A 14,657-nucleotide genomic window follows, 5' to 3' on the forward strand; every position below is an offset into this window, starting at 1 on the left:
TGCCCGCTCTTGCTGTGCTTATAGGTGCCCAGCCCCTCCTGTTACATGAAACTGGGTCTTCATGTCAGGTTGCTCTTCACCGTCTCACCTTGAAGCCCTGCTGGGAAGGAGCATAAAGGAAACTGTAGAATTAAAAAACATGAAATCTGACCTCACCATTTTCCTTTTCTGAGCCACACACTGCTGCCTGTACCCAAGGTGATCTGGGAGTGCAGATGTGTTAAGGATTCATCTTCTCATCACTAGCTGAGAGTGCTCACCTGGACAAAACCCAGATGCTAATCCCCCCTCCTGCTACCCCTCCTACAGATCCTGAGTGGGTTTGGATGTAAAATCAGCACTTCCCTATGGTGCAGAGCAGCGTCATGCTGGTCTACTTGACACAAGATCTGCCCTGTAAAAGGCCAGCCGAGTTTTATTACAGCTCTTTTGCCACCGGTATTAAAGCTGGTGGAGCACCTGGGCAAGCATACACTCACCTGCATGGTTTTTCTCCCTAAGGGGTGAAAGATGACCACTTATTTACCAAAGTGTCAGGATCTGCACAAGACACTGGACTTTAGTGAGGCAAAAGTTTCGGAGAGACATCATTAAAAAGCAAACACAGAAACACAAATACAAAACTTCAGGGGACCTGAAGGATAGATAGAAATCATTCTGGCTCCCACAAAGCTTTTCCAACCTTTTCAGTTCTTTTGCAAGTCAACAAATTAGTGGATGCGGGAGAAGGGGCCAGCACACTGTAGTACTGGGAAGTGTTGTCTCTTGCTTGAAGCACTGTGGGGCATCTGGGCCCATACTGGGGGAAGCCCAATATTTCTGGACATTGAGAGTTCCCTCCTGGGCATTTCTGGACCCTGATTGTCACTCTGGCTCTGGCCAGATGCGCCCTTCCTTGGGAGTGCCCGTAGACGGGGCCGTACCCTGTCCCCTTATGCACTATCTTCATTCCCCAAGTGATGCTGTTGACATTTGGCCCCAAGCTGCCTGCTGCTGTCCCTCCTTACCTGGCTGTTTCCTGAGGATTTCCCTCCACCTTCCCTTTGCAGACACGTTTGCCAGCAAAGTAGCAGCGACACAGGACCAGTACGCAGATGCCTCCATCGGGAACGTCACCGGAAGCAATGCCGTGAACGTTTTCCTGGGCATCGGAGTGGCCTGGTCCATCGCAGCCATCTACCACGCAGCGCATGGACAAGCCTTCCAAGTCTCTCCTGGCACCCTGGCCTTCTCCGTCACCCTCTTCACCATTTTTGCTTTTATCAGTGTGGGCGTGCTGCTCTACCGGCGGAGACCCGAGATTGGAGGTGAGCTGGGCGGGCCGCGGACTTCCAAGCTGCTCACATCCTCACTCTTTATCCTCCTCTGGCTCTTGTACATATTCTTCTCATCTCTGGAAGCCTACTGCCACATAAAGGGCTTCTAAAGGGACAATCAGAGATAGTAAATATATATATATCTATATGTATCTATATAGAGTGATATATAGGTATAGATATAGATATAATGCTGTGTATAATGAACAGAGAAAGAATAAAAGAGATTTGCCATGTTCACATACCTGCTGACGGAAAGCGGCTTTGGAGCATCCTTTGAACTAGGCAGGACCCCAAAGCCAGCAGGACCCCTCCCCGGGCAGCAGCCCCAGCCAGGAGCCTGGCGGCAGGGCCCTTTCTGCAACTCTACCAACAAGAGCGGCTGATAGCCACCGAGCCCTTTCCCATCGCTCTCTCCTGCCCACGGCCCCCTGGGAGGATGGATGTGAAGGCGACTGGGGCACGTCGGTACGGGGAAGGCCAGAGTAGCTGATGAGAAACAGAGCAGTAGGCAAGGGATGGAGAGGAAAGCGAGGGTCCTGATCTCCGACCACCATCCGCCTGCCTTCGCCACTCGGGAACGTCCCCTCTGGCCCTGTTGGAGAGAAGCGAGAGACCGGACTGAAGACAAGGGGAAATTGGGAGCTTTCTAAGGATAGAACACAAACCGTTTTCGTCATTGATTTGGGGTCAGGTTTTTTTTTTTTCATTTTGGTGTGTGTATGACTAGCATTTCCCCCCACATGCCCCTCGCCTTTCCCCCTCTGTGCTTCGGGGATGCGCAGCCGCACCCTCATGTCCGGTGTCCTAAGCCGAGGCTGTGCGGAGTGGCGGGGCTTTCCTCCCGTCTCATCCGCCTCCTTGGGCATGCTGTCGTGGTACTTGTAACATTTGCATGAATGAAATGAACCCTATTTGTATATAGCATCCTATAGCGATAGTCCTTTCAGCCATGTGGGTTGAGCATTGCAGATACAAGTGTTTTCTTTTCACTGGGTTTTATTTATTTTAGTTAGTTTAGTTTCGCCATAGGTTTTTGTTCATTTTTTTGTTTCCTCTTAGTGGGGGTAAAAGGAGGGAAAGCTGTCCCTGTTTATTGCTCCGTGCGTGGGTCCACGAGAAGCAATAACAGCCCCACAGATGTAGGTTTTCAGGGGAGGAAAACCTACACCCCAGAGACTACAGGCTCCGTCCCCCTGCATGGCTGGGGTCCCCCCCCACAGTGGCCAGTCCGGGACATGCTGAAGCCGGTGTGAAGGCCTCCACCGTCCGCAGGAGGTTTTACACAAGGTCCCAGGGAGTGGGATGAACAGCATCCAAGCCCAAGGGGGACAAGTACAGCTGGCTCCCAGCACCTCGCCTGCCTCTGCCTTTATAGCTGGTGGCTGCCTCAAAACCCCTTGGCTCCCTGCTATTCCCTGTGTCCCCAGAGATCTAGTGACTGCCCCTGTTTCTGAGCATTAAGCCATCGGGATCAGTCCCCAAAGCTGGTCCTTTCCCACAGACATTTGGAGGCAGAATAATACAGCGTAAGAGCTGAAGGGCCATAACAAGATCTCCCACGCCGCTGAGCATAACCGGGAAGCGTCCCCCAAGGAAAAAGGCCATATTTTGCACTGTCTGAATCTGAAATCAATGGAAAGGATGAGACAGGGAGGTGTAATTCAGCATCACCCCCCAACTCCAGCAGGGCAGGCTGGGGTAGCGAGCCGAGCCCGGGGTGGTGTGAACGCAGGGCTCCCCTGGGCGCAGCACAGGGATGACATTGTGCACTGGTGTTGAGACGCGTCTTCTTACCCTATGCCCTTCGCCGGGCTTCACAAACGCCCAGCCTGCACGTCCACTGGTGAGCTCTTCCCACCCAGCTGAAAACCACGTCTGACGCTTGTACCATAACTGATTGGCTGGGGATATTTGTGCTCATTTTGAACAATCTGTGGAAATCTTAACCTGTTGTAAGATTTTCTCTAGGAGCATGAAGATTTGGTGGTTTTTTTTTTCCTTCTCAAGCCTTTTTTTTCACTTTTGATGGGTTTTGGGGGTTTTCCCTTTGTTCTCATTGTTTTGGGGGAAGAATCAAACACAGGCGCAGGTTGTTCAGGTTTATGATTACCTTTATGTACAATTATTTCATTTTCATCTGTTTGGCTACATTGATTTTTCTTTGTGTGTATTGCCCACCACTATAGGCAGTGAGTCCACTAATTGTGATGATCCTTATCAATGGCACACAATGCACAGACAAATAAAGTTTGTAATGATTCCTGATGGATCCAGTAGTGCTCCTGCATATTCTCTATGGAAAACCCTTCCCTCCCCTCCTGTTGTCTCTCCTTATGGTGTACCCATCTCTTTACTCATTGGTTTCCCTTCGTTGTGTTTCTGCTGCTGACAGGGCACAACGGTGCCTCTGCACGCCTGCTCTTGCCCCATCTCATGGCTTTCCTCCTGCTCCATCTCCATTGTGCCTCGGACTCGGTGTGCTGGGGTACAGCCTGGGCTCGCAGCCCGCCCAGCTCTCAGGGGGAAGCAGGAAACCACCCAGGGACAAAGCTGCAGTGCAACCCTTCTGGGGCCAGGACCCGCTCCTGTGCTGGATCCCCTGTCAGTGCTGGCTTGCGCTAGACTCGGGGAGAACCATGCATGTGCCCCCAAGGTACTTTGCAGCTCTTTCTGCTTGTGTCCTCTAGTTATATAGAACTGCTCCTGCTCTTGTTCCAGCCTCACGGTGACTTGTGCTAGGTTAAGCCACTAGCTAATGACAAGTAGGAATGCAAGAGATGCATTACCAGGGCAGGGTCCATGAGTGCAAAAGTAGATCTGAGATACCCCATGAGGTCACCAAGCAAACCGGGAGCTCAAGCTGCTCTGGGCAGCTGCCTGCCCATGCCCCAGTCCAGGCGTCATGGGCCATTTCTGACCCACGTGGCTCGAGAGAGCTCAGCCAGCACTGAGGAAGAGCAAAGTCTCTACATGCCCAGGGATGTTGCTTCTCCCTGTGTTTCATCCAGCTGTCCCCAAATAAACCCTCCCTGCGAAGCTTCCAAGGTGCCGCTCTGATAGCCGAACTCAAACACCAGCGCTGGAGACGCAGCCCAGGCAAGCACTGCCTTCATCTGGTGGGGCTCTCTCCGCTCCTCCCAGTGAGGCGCGCATGCCTGGGGAGCCCGTTCCTGGGGTCCTGCCCATACTCCTGCCTACACTCCTGCCCACGTTCCTGCCCATCTGCTGTGCAGGGTCAGGATGGGGCCACACAGCCGGTCAGACTGGCACCAACAGCAGTGTCTGGCTTTCGAGCTCCAGGCTCGAAACGTGCCACCAAGTAAAAAGAAAGAGGGTAGGAGGTGGCTGATTTTGTTGCAGCATGACTGTGTCTGTGGAGGCCCAGATGCAGTAAAATTACCATCTGCTGACGTAAGGGGATGTGTGGCAGAGCAAAGCAACTAACACACCCTTGCAGCCAGAGGATTTAACATGATCTCTGGGCTGCTCTCATGCAAACCTGGCCCTTCCCCGCACCCTATGCTGCTTTTTGCCAGCTATGCTGCTGGTCCCACTCTCCCTGCAGGTGCTCAGCACCCTCCAGGATGAGTGCGGGTCAAGCTCCAATGCTCATCAAGCCCCAGGCGAACGCAGCAGGTCACATCCGCATGCTTTTCCCAGGCAGTGAATTATGAAAGCAAAGCAGCTCTCCTGACCCAGTAATTACATCTACTGAAAGGTGATGTTGGTATTTTACTCTCATCATTTGCTTCTTCAGAATGAATTGCAGTCACTGAAGTCATTAACAAGTCAAATGGGACTTGCGTAGCAGCTCGGTTTAACAGGCAGTAAATAACTGTTCTTCTCACAGAGCTTTCCAAAGGGAATGATGGAACATTGCTTGCTTAGGACAAGGCCTAAATCACACAGTAAACACCAGCCTTGTTTATGCAATTATTCTCTGACAGCTGTGTGCTTTTTGGCATCTTTAACAAGCTTATGCAAAGCGTGACATGTATTTGCCCAGTTGCTCATTGAGAAGCCACGGATGAGCAGCGAGCCTTTTACCTGGCTGCTGCCTTGCCATACCAAGGAGGGGAAGGACTGCTCCACCGAGCCCCAGCCACCTGCCTGTGTTCACGAGGGTGTAATGCCTCCTCCTCTGCACCAAGCTCATCTTTAAATCAAACCCTCCAAAGCCAAAAGTATACTGCCCTCCTCTGCGAGACACCCACGCCCAGCCACACGCTGCCAGGGGCAGCAGGAGGGAGCACAGCCCCCAGTGCAGCACATCTCGCCTCGCACCTGCCCACCCCATGGGGCACAACCCAGCTCCCCCGGTCCCCCGTCCGGTGCCAGTGCTTTCTCATCTCCTCCTCGTCCCTGCCAGCCTCTCCACCCTCCCTCGCAAGGGAAGGGCATCAAGCATCTCTGATAAAGTCCAGGGCTCAGGGAGGTTGCCAGAAACAGCAATTCAAGCCCTTGGCCTCCATCCATCTGCCTGCCCAAGCCGCTCTCACCCCTCTCATCACCCCACTAGCCAAAGGCAAACCTGTCCATGGAAAAGGATGCAGCACAGTGCAAAGGACATTCAGAAACAGACATCCAAATAACTCAACGGGCCACTGCAAAGCGCTTGGGGACAAAGGGAAGGAGCTCACAGAGCAGTTACAGCCCTGAGCACCTTAGCAAAACTATATCCCCAGCTCTTCAGGGGCCAACAGGAGAGGAGGCAAATCCCAGCCACAACCTGAACACATGGAAAAGGTGCAAAAGAGCCAGGGACTCTGCAGGTCCCTGGTGCCAGCGGGAGCCGCAAACATGCAGCATCTCACAGCTAAGCCTACCCGAACTGCTACCCCTCGTCTGCACCTGTGCCAGGGCAGCGTGGGAACCGCTCGCTCCAGAGATGCAAATCCGTCACGTCCAAACAACGCGCCCACCCATGTGTCACCCATTTCCAGGCAGCCTGCGGTGGCTCTGGGGCGAGGGGAGATTGCAAGAGCCATTTTGTGCATCTTTTTCCCCTCTCTCATCATTTCCTTAAAGGACAAAAGGGAAAAGGGAGGCTTTGAACCCTTTCTGGTCACAAGTCTGGATGCAGTCTATAACCTCATCGTGCTATTTCTGCTACAGGCAGGGAGGGGAGAACCAGAGCCCGTGTGTTATTGTTACAGCTATTTTTAAATGCTTGGGTAAGAATCAAGTGCAACAGTATTGGGGGCCATACACATACCTAAGAAGGAGGCTCAGCTGCATTCCTGGAGGGGCAGAGCTGGGCATAGCTAGAAAGTGACAGAGAGAGAGAAAAGAGGGAAAACTTAATGCCAGAGGGTGTTATTCCAGTAGAAACCCCTGCATTATTTTTCTGTAGGCTTTGGCACCCGAGCCCATCTGGGGAACCATGTTTGCAGAGCACTGGGAACCTCTCTGGCCTCTCTGAGCCTGCAATGATCGACCACACACATGCATACACATGCACAGCACAGCTGCAGAAAAGCCTGTTTATCTTGTAAAAAATTGACTTGTGCAGGAAAGCATCCAGATGCATCTGTATTCTTGCAAAAAGCACCAAGGGACAATAAAAACAATAACATTCCTCACCTTTTAAGGACTTGAGCCGTCCTCCTTTTGGAACTGGAGGTGCCAAGAGCCTCTCACCAGCCAGCAACACCCCTCACACAGAAGGAAGGGTCGCTGCAAAGGAAAGGGGCCTGTCTGGTCAAGCAGGAGCTGTTATCAGCAAAGATAGCCAGAAGATTGCTGTTACTAGCAGGATTTGCTTTCTACGGCATGTCCTTGAGAGCATCCAAGGGGTCTCTGCATGGTCTTGCTGTCTCTCTGGAGCATCCCAAGAATGGCCAGCCCTGCCCCTGAGCACCCAGTGCCCCCAGGGTGGCTCATCACTCTCTTATGCAGGCCTTGCACCCTCCCTTGGCTCCTTCATAGAATCATAGAATCGTTAAGGTTGGAAAAGACCCTTAAGATCATCAAATCCAACCGTTAACCTAGCACTGCCAAGTCCACCACTAAACCATGTCCTCGAGCACCATGTCTATCCGTCCTTTAAATACCTCCAGGGATGGGGACTCAACCACTTCCCTGGGAAGCCTGTTCCAGTGCCTGACTGCCCTTTTGGTGAAGAAGTTTTTCCTAATATCTAACCTAAACTTCCCCTGGTGCAGCTTGAGGCCGTTTCCTCTCATCCTATCGCTTGTTACTAGGGAGAAGAGACCGACCCCCACCTCACTACAACCTCCTTTCAGGTAGTTGTAGAGAGCAATGAGGTCTCCCCTCAGCCTCCTCTTCTCCAGATTAAACAACCCCAGCTCCCTCAGCCGCTCCTCACCAGACTTGTGCTCCAGACCCTTCACCAGCTTCGTTGCCCTTCTCTGGACACGCTCCAGCACCTCGATGTCCTTCTTGTAGTGAGGGGCCCAAAACTGAACACAGGACTCGAGGTGCGGCCTCACCAGTGCCGAGTACAGGGGCACTATCACCTCCCTGGTCCTGCTGGCCACACTATTCCTGATACAGGCCAGGATGCCATTGGCCCTCTTGGCCACCTGAGCACACTGCTGGCTCATGTTCAGGCGGCTGTCAACCAACATCCCCAGGTCCTTTTCCGCCAGACAGCTCTCCAGCCACTCCTCCCCAAGGTGAATGCCAGCTTGGGGCTCCCCTCCCTACAAGTCTGGATGCTGGTCCCAAAGCAGGTGCTACAGAGCAGTGCTGGGCAGTGGAGCCAGGTGCTGCCAGTGGGATGTCCAGCATCAGAGGGCATGGGGAAGGGAGAAGTGCCGTGGGGTCCCACCCAGGCCTGGAAACCCCCTTTTAGGCACTGCCACAGCATATGTGCCTGCCCCAGCTGCCATGGCTACGGACACGTATCTTGATTTTTGCACAGCTATAGCACAGCCTCCAGCTTTTTTGGCTGTCTGTGGACACCAACCCCAGGCAGTATTTTTATCTATTTGATTCAAAATAGCCCTTGATCTGTTGTACTGTACTGTGACTCTCCGCCCCTCCCAGCACACACACCTCACCCCCAACAGCGTGCAGTTCTAGGTAGCGGTAGGAAGGAGCATTAGCAATGCACCAGGAGCATATGCTACCTGACATTGGGGTCCTCCAGCATCCGCCTTGAGCCATCTCAAGGCCCCAAGATGGACATCTGCACACGGTGATAATCCTTCTTGAGGCTTGATCTGTGCTGGTCCCCCCTGTGGAGCCTCTTTGCGTGCCCTCTTCCATCAGGCTCCCTGCAGAGGAGCCTTCTCTGTCCCTCCTGCCCCACAACTGGGGGCTTCCTATGTGGGACAAGTCTCCTCTCTCACTGGACCGAACAGCAATGTATGTTCGCTCAGGCTTGTTGTTTGTATCTCAGGGCAAAGATTAACCACTCCAAAACATGTCTTGGACTTGAGTCCCTGCAAGCAAAGCACCATGCAAGTTTCTGCGCAGCACAGGCAAACATCAGCATGCTGAGCCCTTCCTGCTCATCACTCAGGCACTGATACAGCCACTATCCATGGCACTGTTTTTATTGTGCTGCTGTCCTTCACTCATGAGTTTTTGGAAGATTAAACATTTGTGCTGAATTTCCACCGTTATCAAGTCCCACACATGCTCCAACTCCACTCCCCACCCCAACCCTGCCTCTACACTTCCAGAGCAAACTAATTGCTTTAACTGAGGGTTCAAGGTCCACCTCAACTCCTTTCTTTCAAAATGGAGCCTGTTCTTGGTGCTCTAAATATTCTAAAACTTATCTACCTGCCTACAAAACTTTCCTGCCCCAGCTTAAAATGGGTAGAGTTTAAGTCAAGCAAGTTGCAATGCCTTGGGATGCTTATCCACACTTAGAGCTCCTAAATCCTTGCAGGACATGGAGGACTGTCACAGGGTTCTCTCCCTGCACCTTCTGACCTCTCCGTTGAGGTTGGATTTATTTCTTCTCCTTTACTTCTAACTCAGAGGAGCCCCTTACAGATGACGGCAGGGTGAGATGTGCATGGAGTACAGCCTTGCTCTGTTTTCTTGACAAAAATTGCCATGGCAGTCGGTGGCACTGCCATCACCAGGAGCGTGTGCCCCTCTGCCCCAGACCACAGCCCCCGGCAGACTCCTCACTTACAGAAACGTGAGTTTCTGGCAGATGAGCTTCTTTGCAGAGATATTTAGAAATGTGAAGAGTTGCTGAGTGACTGTAAAATTGCTGTACTAGCACAGGATAGATTGGATCCTTGGTGGTGCAAATGTGTCCCAGGTTGCTATTGGGCTTATTTGGGAGCGTTAATGAAAGCTTTTGCAAACTAGTGGCTTTGTGACTCCCAAGGATGTAGGGAGGTGCACAACTGGATTTCTCCTTGCTCGGTATAATGCTGAGATGGCTTCCTTGCCCCTTGCTTTCAGCTGTAGCCCTGTGCATTGCCCTGGTCTTGCCTTGCCTTAGGAGCTGTGATTAGATGCCCCTTGGCTGAACTCCCCTTGTACAGATGAAAATGAACCGATGCCTGTTGTGTCTTCATTTGTTTGCCCCATGTTGCTTCCTTCATCTTCCGAGCACTTGCGAAAATGTGCTCACGCAGCGAGTCATGCAGGAGACCTGCTTGTCTTGCTCTTAATCAGGAAACACGCGCTACTTCTAGTAGCTCTAGAGAGCAAAAGATTGTGATAATACCTTTTACATTATAGTCACTATGTTAGCAAGAAAGAAAACGTTATTTATTTTTTCCCTGATGACAACTCAACTTTTGACAACACTTGTCCACCTTCTTTTTTCCATAATGCATTAAGCATTAGGAGGCACAGCTCTGCAAATAACCCAGCTTTCAAGACTACCTGTTGAGGACATGGTTCAGCAATCCAGCAAAACGGTTTTATTTGTGGATGGAGGGGAGAAGTTGGTGAATTCTCCTCAGCTTCCTAGCTCCTGCTGGAAGAAACACATACATGCTGGTGAAAGCCACAAAATTCCGAGTTTGGTACAATGCACTCTTCTATATCCTGGGTGTCTGCGCCTTGGCAGAGACATGGCATGAAGCTGTAAAATCAAAACCGTGACTTCCTGAAAACCACTCAGCAGTGATGGGCATCTTTATACCTACCACTGTCCCTGGGATATCTGGAGAGGTCTCTGGTACACCTGGTGCTCACGAGGTGTGAACATCACTGTTAATCAAGCAAGAGGACACCACACGCTACCTCCCCCCCACCCCAACAAACAAGCCAACGGGATATTCCCAGCAAGAAGCAGTCAGACTGCCAGGGAGCAAAGCTGTTGCCAGGAAAGCTCACATGTCTCAAAGGAAGCAGGTTCCCCATGGGACTCTGTCCACGCTGCTCTCTGCATCGCTGCCACAGTGGGCAGAGCCGCTCGTAGCTCAGCATCCTGCAGGCAGAGCCAAAGGAGAGGCCTGGGCTGACCATGCTTGTTCATGTCAGCATCAGCCTTGATTTCAGCCAGAGAGGCCTGCAGAAGAGGGAAATGAGATGGGAATTAGTCAAAAACTGACAGTAGCAGTAATTTAGAACCGTTACTAATTTTCTACTGTAATTAAGGGATCCAGTTATCTCAATGCTTGAGTGACCACTTCAGTTCTCAAAAGCCATTTCTGTACACTTGAAACATGGGGGAAGGAACTGGTCCTCTTTCTAGAGTAGAAAACAGGCTGTTGCTATGAGAGGACACAGAAACGCATCTGTCTTGGCAGAGATATAATTCAAATCAGCAGCTTCTTCGACTGTCCCACTCAGGAGTGGAGGGACACGCAGGCAGGGACCTGGCAGCTGCCTGCGCAGCCTGTCCCAGGGATGCTGGATGCTCCCCATGGGTGAGACAGCCCAGGGCCCCCTGTAACGGCAGGGCACAGGAGAGAAAGAGCTCAAAATGGCCCACTGGTCCTAAAAAGGGAGGGGAACAGCTAGTGGCTAGATGCATCCCGTAAGGCACAGCAGGCGTGCGGTGCTGGGGCACAGGTAACCCACCTCACAGCCACCCTGTGCCAGGGCAGTGGCTGGGGACGGCACTGCCGAGGCAAGGGTGTCCTGTGGTATTTTTGATGTGCTGGAGCACATCAATGACGTGCAAAAATGATGGCTTATGCTTTTCTGCTCTCCTCTGACAGCAGCCACTGTCCCCCTGCTCAGCAGCCCGAGGGGAGCTCCCCATCGCTCCAGGAGCAGCACAGGGAGGCAGGCAGGGAGGAGGCTGCGCCCAGCCTTCATGATGCACCCGAAGCACCAGTGAGCCCAGCCACCCATCATGGTCACCCCCCACGTCCAGTGTCACCCATCATCCTGTGTGTCCTCCCCCTCACAGCCACAGGGCGCTCTACAGCAGACAGATGTCTTGTGCAAACCCTGACCGAGAGAGAGTGAGAGATCTCCAACAGCCTGACGCACCACCTGGCCCCCCCGCCAGGGATGGGTCAGGCAGACCCCAGCTGGGCAGAGCCAAATTTTTCCAAAGCAGGGCTGAAAGGCGAGTTTGAAGAAGAACTGGCTTGCCTGGAGATGGAAACCAGAGTATGGGTCATAAATTCAACCCCACCTTCTTTCCGCCACGGCGCTGTGAGCCAGCACTGCCCTGGCAACGCAAAGCCCCCGCGCCAGTGGGTCAAAGCTGAGGGTCGCCCCGGGGCTCAGCAGCTGAAGACTCCCGATCTCTCTGTCTCTCTCATAAGTTCAATGGCACAATGCAGCTACACTATTTGAAAAGCCATAATATTTGTTGGTACGACTCTTTTATTACCGTCGATTTATATATATTTGTTGATAAAAGAGGTCATCTTGGGAGACACTTGTAGTCTACTGGGAAATAATTATCTGATGCTGTATATTCTGTACATGCTGTATAAACAAAGCAAAATATTTAAAGCTAAATGCTCAGTGGACTCAGTGGCACATGCTTGGAGGGGAGGTTGGGATCAGGCGAGCCCCCTCCTTGGGTCACCACGGCTCAGGCTCGGGGTCCCCAGCAGAATCACCATCCCGCTGGGGTCCTGGCCAAAGCCTGAGGCAGGATCTGGCCACGGTGCAAGGGCGAAGCTTGCGGCTCCCCAGGTGCTTTTCCCCATGCGAAGGTGAAAGAAGGCGACTCTGCAGCGAAAGCAGCCGCGCTTGATCTCCTTCCTGGAGGTAAAGCGCAGGACTGGGTACGGCTTTGTTTGTCAGAAACTCTCAGCGCAGTGAGCCCGGCATCGCCCACCCACTTCCCTCCTCTCCTACCCAGGGTGGAAACCCTTTGGCCACCACCCAGCGCGACATCTCTAAGCCTTATGGTCAGAGAGAGACAATTCCCTGTGGGGGGATGTCCGGCAGCGGCAGAGACTGGCTCTGAGCATCTGGCTCCTCCGACTCGTTTCCATGCTAATTCCGTGCAACGGCGCCAGCCGCCCTCCCCAGCGCGTTTTACAACAGCAACGAGCTGTGATCTTCTAACCTGACACACGCTGTTAGAAAATCTGTTTCATATTTTCTGTGGTATCGATCTACAACTTTTGAAATCATTGGAGACAGTTGTGGTAGCCTAAAAATTGTGCTGAGCTCATATATTTTTATATTTGTGGTGTTTTCCTATCAATAGAGAGTAGTGAATCAGTAACCCTATAGCTGAAAGTGAACTAAAAATAAATATATGACTGCAGAAAATATTTGTAAAAATAATTTATTTGAAATATTCTGCCAAAGATAGCTCTCTAATGATCTGTAAAATGTCATTTTCTCTCTTTTTGCTCTGAATGTCATTGTGAAAGCACCTTTCTCCCCACTACCTTTTGAAGATTTGCTTTTTTGTATCTTTAAGGGCAAAGAAATATGCCAATGATTTTTTTTACCGGAGCAGCAAATAGAGTAGTAGGGAGGCACGAGACAACTTTATAATGGCGATAAACAGGATTCAGTAACAATCACTCTGACAATCCGGTTTCTCCTGTAGTTCCTCTCGTGGACAGATGGGTTTTGAAGCCCAGACAGTTCTCTAGCAGTAAGGTCTCGGCTGTGGCTGCTGCTGCTGCTGTGTAGCTCACCTGAAGGAAAGAAATGTCTGAACCACCCATTTGCAGGCTCGGGGCATTTGGACCCCCTTGCGGGTAACTTCTGCCTCTTCACTATTTATAAGCACGATACCTTTATTAACCCTTAATAGGCCCTGTGGCACGTGGGTAACCCTTGCCCAGGACTTTACGGGTCTTCAGCCTGATGAGGTCTGGTCCCCTCCAAAGCCATTCCCACAACACACCCAGCACCTGCAGCAGCCCCGACCCAGCCGCAGAAGTAATCCCACTGATGCCTGGATCTGTCCCCTTCCCCACATGGGGACAGGGCTAGGAAAGACCGAGCCACCACGGGATGCGATACCTTAGCAAGAGGATCAGTCCCTGCAGGTATGCTGTTAAACAGGGGGATGTATGGCCCTTTACCAGGGAGAAGCTGCCCAGATTAGTCTGTTCAGAAATTACAAACCTTTTTTTTTAATAGGGAAAAATCTTATTTCCCTTCTTCATTTCTTCCTCTTGAAAGAGCTTTTAATGCTAGGAAAAACCTTCATTATCTTTTGTGATCCCCAAGTCTGTTGCAGTGGAAATACATCCTCAGCCACATCCATTAGGCTCCACCATATCAGAGATTTTTGGCTCAGGATTTTTTGCTTTTGTTTCTGAGCAGATTCACAGTTTCTTAAATTTCTTGGTCGTAAAGATCCAGAGGAATTAATTGGTAATAAAGAAATGAGGGCCCTGTTCCAGTGAACAGGCTTCCACGTGCAATTCAACTTTTGACTCACCGAAGGTCAGGCACGTGTGTAAATAAATGCTTTATTGGAGAGGTGCCCAGAAATGGAGACGTGAAATGCAGTTTTCAAGCCATGAGGTACGTATGGGTGTGACGGGAGCACCGCCATCCATCAGGTGCGGGTGTCGTGCAACCGCACGGTAAAGCACGCGGCACGGTCTGCAGCCGTGGGAACCACGTGCCAGTGAATATTTGTTCCTCCGTGCAATGAGCTCTCTGTATCTGGGGTTACGCAGCTGCTGCATCACAGGGAAACGCGAGCGAGCCTGGAAAGACAACTGGGAGAAGAATTGGGTTCCTGATCACTGTGCATTTTGTTAATTAGTGAATTCAAATAGTTTTATTTTTACCAAAAACAGATAATCTCTATTCCAGTAAAGACAACTGTTGACTTGAGATATATATATATATATATATATATATATATATTATTTGAATGGTTTATATCCTGTTGCTCTAACTACATAAAATGGAAACATGTTGCAAGTTGTGTCATTCCAATGTACAAAATAAATTACTTTTCCCTGCATGCTGCCTGGGTATGTTGTGATTTGAATTAAGAGT

The 14,657-nt window shown here is 51.2% G+C and overlaps 2 protein-coding genes across 12 annotated transcripts in view; one reads left to right on the forward strand and one right to left on the reverse strand.

Annotated features, from left to right (window-relative positions):
- The window catches only part of SLC8A1 (solute carrier family 8 member A1), a 136,047-nt gene extending 132,459 nt beyond the window's left edge, over window positions 1-3,588 (forward strand). For all 7 annotated transcript variants that reach the window (XM_087777511.1, XM_087777512.1, XM_087777513.1 and 4 more), the window contains one exon: window positions 1,050-3,588. In XM_087777511.1, coding sequence (XP_087633637.1) covers window positions 1,050-1,426 — 377 coding nt within the window. In that variant the 3' untranslated portion in view covers window positions 1,427-3,588. The remainder of the gene's footprint in view (window positions 1-1,049) is intronic.
- The window catches only part of NINL (ninein like), a 39,158-nt gene continuing 26,618 nt past the window's right edge, over window positions 2,118-14,657 (reverse strand). For all 5 annotated transcript variants that reach the window (XM_087777521.1, XM_087777520.1, XM_087777519.1 and 2 more), the window contains one exon: window positions 2,118-14,371. The gene's annotated coding sequence lies outside the window, so the exon portion shown is untranslated. The remainder of the gene's footprint in view (window positions 14,372-14,657) is intronic.

The sequence above is a fragment of the Nipponia nippon genome, unplaced genomic scaffold (genome assembly GCF_047370975.1).
Source record: "Nipponia nippon isolate SJK-2023a ecotype South Korea unplaced genomic scaffold, ASM4737097v1 scaffold_4, whole genome shotgun sequence".
NCBI lineage: Eukaryota > Metazoa > Chordata > Aves > Pelecaniformes > Threskiornithidae > Nipponia > Nipponia nippon.